The sequence below is a fragment of the Eucyclogobius newberryi genome, unplaced genomic scaffold (genome assembly GCF_026437365.1).
Source record: "Eucyclogobius newberryi isolate DKJ021-1_F unplaced genomic scaffold, fEucNew1.0.hap1 SCAF_17, whole genome shotgun sequence".
NCBI lineage: Eukaryota > Metazoa > Chordata > Actinopteri > Gobiiformes > Gobiidae > Eucyclogobius > Eucyclogobius newberryi.
In genome coordinates, this window is record NW_027315801.1 from 24092935 (window position 1) to 24099320 (window position 6386).

Sequence of the window (6386 nt, forward strand, 5' to 3'; positions counted from 1 at the left end):
CATATCGGTGCACGTTGGTACCTTACAAAGAATTCAACCCTGTTATGCAACTATAAAAGGCAAAAAGTATAACAAAGTGGCTATTTGTTTATCCAAACTATTTAGATATATTGGAAATGACTGCAATTTGGCTGTAAGAGCTGCAAAAACAATGTAATTGAAATATTCTAATTAATTCTAATTGACACAACAATTTCAGTTATATTAAAACAACAATATACTTTTTTTTGGGGGGGGGGGGGGTTAATCAGTTTTTATAAAGGTTTCCTTTAAATACAGTGCGTCAGCCGATATTGCAGTATCGATATTTTTTAGATATATTGTGCCATTATGTTACAATGTTAAGATGTGGCCACTAGGGGGAGTTCAAAGGCCATAGATAAGCCTGCTGGATTGTTGGACTGCTTGGGATACCTGCTTGAATAGTTGACATGGTGCATATTCTGAGCTTAGTTATTCATGGGTCTCAGCTTCCTTATTAGAGGTGAAATTTGCAGGACTTTTGCCCATTCAAAAGACATACTATTTTGTTTTGAATTGTTAATCTCCAAGTAAACGGTGCTAGATGTAAGTATTGAGTGAGAAATAGTGCAGACAACTATTCAATATTAAATAGAAGGTATACAGCACAAATTAAATTAGTCTAACATTTAGCACCGAAACCCAAGCCTAGTGGTACTATTTTTTGAATGGAACAACACTGTCACCACTTTAATAGCTGCACCTGCTGCTGTATATCATCAACAAAGTAAACAAATGAGTTGCAGTTCAGCGTGATCATGCCAGATAAGTGTGTGTGTGTGTGTGTGTGTGTGTGTGTGTGTGTATGCGCGCACGTACCATCAGTTTGGCCTTCTCAGCTTCCATCCTCGTCTGCAGTTTCTCTTGGCTCCGGGCTTTGGCGAGCTCATCTATCACTGCCTCTTTCTGTGCTACTTTGGACAGTTCGTCTTTCAGGAATTGTTGCTGCTCTTCAAACCTGAAAGATAAAGCCCACAACGCAATAAGACACACTGCATGTTGTTCCACTGGTTATCCACTAGATGGTGCAACATTATCAGTTTTAAACCTGGAGTGGGAGCACAGCGAAACATGAAGAGAAGATGCTCAGTGTAAATAGGGATGGTTTGATATGATTTATTCATTTATTCATTCATTCATTCATTCATTTATTTATTTGAGCAATACCAATATCCGATATTTGTCTTCCTGTTGGCCGATGACCAATATTTTCTGATGCCAATAATAAGACCACACATTTATGTTGATTTAAAGTTATCGCACCAATAATTATATCCGGCGAAAATCATCGATAACCGATATACAAGTATAAACTCATTTGATTCTGGTGGAGGATCCACAGTACGACATTAAACTTAGAAACATTATCCAACAGTAAAGTTGCATACTATAATACAACACTGGCGTAAAGCAGTAGTTAACAGTAGTATTACCCAAACGCACTCACCGTCTCTGCCCGTCCTGCTGTGGAGTCTGCTCCTGGGACTTTGGTTCGGAATCTGCACTTGGCGCTCTTGATGCATCTATAAATAAACACACATTATATTAAGTCATAAAATAAAGTACTTTTGGTACGTACGTTTCAGTATTAAACCGACAAGATGGAATATAGGCTTTTATCCATTTTTAGCCAATTTTTTTTTTGTTGCCAATTTTTTTATAAGATTAAACAGTAGACAACCGCTCTAGTATGTCCAAGTTGAGAAGAACACCAGTCAATGTTGCATGTTTACTGCCCCCTGCAGCAGTTATAGATATCAGCTTCTTCTGTGTACTTCTCTTAACAGAGAACATGCTTTATCCAGTGTAACAATAACCATCTTATTTTGTGTGTGCGTGTGTATAAAAAAATAGGATTCTTTCGCGACCTGGATCTTTCTGAGGAGTTGTTGAAGACGCAGTTTTCTCAGGTGCAATGTTGGCTACTCCTTTCATCCGCTGAAGAACATCCTCAGACAGCTGCAGAACAAGAACACTATTATTTTGCAGAAATGTAACACAGGACGCTCTTAAATTATATGATTAAAAAAAGAAGAGGTGGGAGATCTGGTTCTTTTGACACACAAAGGGTTAAAAATTCTTTCCCGGCCCTAAAACCCAAAATAAGCACTAGAGGGTGATTCATTCTTTCTGTGATTCACAACTTATGAATGTGTAGATGGGGTTTTTGGGACATTTAGAAGGGTTAACTTTCTGGCTTTTTCAGCTTGATGCACATTACTTACTAACACATTCAACCATATTGTCATTTCAAAATAACTTGGATTTCTTTATTAATATTTTGTATTTAATATTTACGGTTAAAAAGACTGAAAAATGTATAATATCTCAATTGTTGTTTGATGTTTATAAGGTATATAATTAAACATACTTAAAAATATATTTTTTTTAAACGAAACGTCTAGTGTTATCTCCCAAAGAAGCGAACAAAGTGATATGTCTGCACTTTTGTTTTATTACTTCTATGATGCATTCACGTTTTGTGCAAGACTTGAACCTCGACCAAGACAAAGTACATGCACAGTTTAAGCACACTCAAAATATCGTCTGAAAATAGTTAAAATAATGAATTAAAACATTTCTCTCCATATCGCCCAACTTGCTATATCGCACGGCACCAAACTCCACACATAAATGCAAGAATTAACAAAGCAATACATAACACACAAATTAAAACATACCTAATCATATTATGTTAAACTAGTAACACATTCAGCACAATGTGTTTTTCATTGTTGTCAACTATGAAAAACAGACGTTTCACTACATTGAATTACGAGTTCAAACAGTCTCCACTCTTCAATGGAGAAATGCTAAAGGCTAAGCTAGCAACGCAACTGCGGGCAAAACGACCCCGGCGTGTGCCCTTTACAGTAAAAAACACCAGCACGTTGAACCGAATTCACGACAAAACCACCAAACACAGACATGTTCCGTGAGTCGGTTATTAAAGGCGGTTTGGACAGTTATTCTAGCCCACGCTGTTCCTGCTGCGGAATGCGGAGCAAGTTTGGCGTGTCAGAAGTATGAAGTGTATGTCACAGCAGCTGGCTCCTCTGGCTCCTCCTCACACAGGACCATATACAGCACATGCAGCGCAGCCTATAGATGCTGCTGCCCCCATCATCAGCAACTGTTACCGGGGGAACACGACACATCGCCCCCGGTGACAGTCCGCTCAGCACCGGAGACGTGAATAAAAGCACCGAGGCTAATCAAAAGCAAGGCTAGTAAATTAGCATTACCTTGACTCCACGCAGAATTCTGACTCTGTCCTCATCGTCGACACCAAAAGACACCTTTCTGGTCCTGCTCTCTCCGGAGCCCATGGTGGAAAGTAGGTTTTTATGGTTGTGAATGTTAACAATAGCGTTAAAATGACAAATGCAGATTCGTGCTTCAGCTCTGTCAAATGACATTAGTGACAGAGGGGATGGGGGTTGCCAGATCCGGTTTAGATTATCCACCTCGTTCTATTGTAACTTTGTGGTTGCCAGATACAATATTCTAATTCAACAGAGTGGGATTCTTCTTCTTCTTTGGTGATTTATGGCTGCTGGTATCCAAGTGTTACATTACCGCCAGACTTTATTCTTTAGACTTTATTCTTTAGACTTTATTCCAGAGCTGATTCTTCTTATTTGGTACTTCACGGCGTACATTTTAGGCTTTATTCATTCATTTATTCATTCATTCATTTTCTATCTCGTTTTCCCGTTAGGGGTTGCGGGTGACTGGAGCCTATCCCAGTGACTTTGGGCCTTAGGCGGGGTACACCCTGGACAGTGGCCAACTTAATTCTTTAGATTTATTCTTTAGACTTTTCAACAGCATGAGATTAAGTTGCCCAGAGCGCCACCATCCGTTGTATTCCACCTTCAGGTTGTATTAGTTGCAGCCGATCTCGAGACAAAATAACTTCCGCACAAACACTACAAAGGCAGTTTCAGGCCTCCCAGGGAATTGGTGCATTGTTGACTTGTTGATGCACATAAACAAAATAAAATAAACAATTGTAAAAATGTTATCGTTTTGCTCCAAAGCTTAACTAAATATTGATACTGGCGAAGTGGGTGAATATTTTAATTCCATCCCGATATCCGATCAGGATCATTATAAGAAAAAACAGCTATAGGCCATACGGTACGGGCACTTTTACCTTACCTTACCTGTGCCCCCTTTTGGGTGAAAACATTCCGTTTCCTTCGGGGTCAGACCTATTTTCCCCGAGACCTGGGCTAGGTTTTGGGTCAGGGTTTTATGCTGCTGTAGCTGCTGTGAAACCATACATTTATACCAGTAGTCTATTCTATAATTTGAAGAGGTACGTATGTTTCTCCATTCATAGAAAAGGGAGAACATAGGTACCGGGAAATATAGGACCCAATTTTCTCTTTTCCTCGGCACTTCTGTTGTAATCTCTCTGTAATCTCTCCAGCAGAAACTCCATTGGTTTATATGGAGAACAAGGGAAATGTCCTGCAGATAAATATGCTATACATTGATTTGTGTAAAATATCCAATGTTCACGTGACCAACAAGTCAACGAGGCTTTTTAGTCTGTGTAGAACTTCTTTTCTCTCAAGGTTGGGAGCCCCATGTTAACTAATACAACCGGAAGAAGGATTATGTCGTATGGCGGCGGCGAGACAGGCTTAAGGAATAAGGTGACTAGGCTTACTGAGCGCTAAAACCAAGGTGAGTTCTTCAAAGAATAAAACAACCACATGAACTCTGTCTGTAAATACCCCCTTTGTTTTATTATGTTCAGCGTCTTTGGGTCACTGAAAAGCGCTATATAAATAAAAGTTATTATTATTATTATGAATCCAAGCATTAATGATGCAGCCCTGGAGCTCTTAAAGGGAAGTTCTCATTGCAATAAAAATGAAATAGTGAGGCATGTACATATTTCTCAACGAGACTTTCCACTGTGTTTATTTTGTAATTTGATAACATATTGTAGATATTGAGGCTATAGATTAAAAAAAATCTGATGAAAAAACAAATACATTAAAGGTGCCATAACATGCTTTTTTTCACTTTTCGTAGTCTATCCTAAGTGTATAATTGATAATAATAAGGGTTGTGCAACACCCACAAGAAATATCACCCAGACCTTGGACCCCCTCACCAACCCGGAAATGCAGACGGCTTGGTTTGATATTCGCCCCCACCCTTGTGAAGAGCGATCTGGCTCCCCCGCCCAACCCGTGACGTAGTCTCAGAGCGCGTGTGTGCCCCGCCCACCCGTGACGTAGTCTCCGTGTGTGCCCCACAGCTGTCTGCTCCGCCGTGCGCCGCTCCCACCGAGCGAGTGAGTGAGAAGAGTCTACTTTGAGACTAAATAAAACTCGTGTTTATTCTACAGCGTGCGCAGAACAGATATATATATATATATATATATATATATATATATATATATATATATATATATATATATAAAAGTCTTATGTCCATTGCGCTCTTATTTCCTGTTTTTTCGGTATCGGATAGAACTTCTGTCCGTTTATCTTCCCGGTTGCTGCATCAACTGCCACATAAACCTTCACCATTGTGATAATAGTAAAGAGTGCGATATCATTAATGAAGTTTTGGGCCTCTTTGAACCGTGTTTCGTCGTAAATCGAAGCAGAATGGGCTTGTAGGGAGACACGCGAGTCTGGAGCAGCGCGGAGCCGGGGGGAAGGGGGCGGGAGGCGGGAGACGGGAGGGGGTGGAGATGGGGGGAGCGGGGATGATGACACGTGCCTGTGGTTAAGATAAGATAAGATAAGATAATCCTTTATTGTCCCACATGGGGAAATTCCATTGATGCAACGCAGGTAGTTATGACGCGGTCTTGCCCCACCGCCCGTCAGTTTGGAGATTCGAGGAAAGGAGATAGTCTGTAATATAGCTAAACACTGCGGGAATCAATCAAAAAAACACTCTGGGTACATATATGAAGCACAAATAGCAATGTAAGAAGGTTAAAAGCTCTGAAAAGTCGATTTTGCATGTTATGGGACCTTTAAATGCCCTTTACTTTTTTCTTGATTATTTAATTTCTTTTTATTTCAAGTAGTAGTATGTAGGAATTTAAAAAAAAAACTATGCTGTGATCACCAACAATCTGTCAAGCTTTTTGAACAAGGAAGGTGCAAAATTGATATACGTTAAATGTCCGAGGTTATTTTTGTGTGAGTGCCGTTAGTAGGCCCAACACAAACACTTTTACATTCCCTTGGCAATGCTATTATGTACATCTGTTCAAAACCTGACATAATATCAATATACAGGGCTTGATAAAAGAATCTGCAGTCATTTCCATTAGGTTTTGACAAAGTGAAGTCTTCGGCTTTCGTTTGAGCTCCAACACAATT

The 6386-nt window shown here is 39.7% G+C and overlaps 1 protein-coding gene across 2 annotated transcripts in view; it reads right to left on the reverse strand.

Annotated features, from left to right (window-relative positions):
* chchd6a (coiled-coil-helix-coiled-coil-helix domain containing 6a) overlaps positions 1-3483 on the reverse strand; it is a 69474-nt gene extending 65991 nt beyond the window's left edge. The window contains exons 1-4 of one of the 2 annotated variants that reach the window (XM_072449540.1): positions 3267-3483; positions 1890-1980; positions 1469-1544; positions 841-979 (exon numbers count right to left, since the gene is read on the reverse strand). In XM_072449540.1, coding sequence (XP_072305641.1) covers positions 841-979; positions 1469-1544; positions 1890-1980; positions 3267-3440 — 480 coding nt within the window. In that variant the 5' untranslated portion in view covers positions 3441-3483. The remainder of the gene's footprint in view (positions 1-840; positions 980-1468; positions 1545-1889; positions 1981-3266) is intronic. The other variant, XM_072449541.1, reaches the window with a different exon arrangement.
* Positions 3484-6386: the final 2903 nt, after the last annotated feature.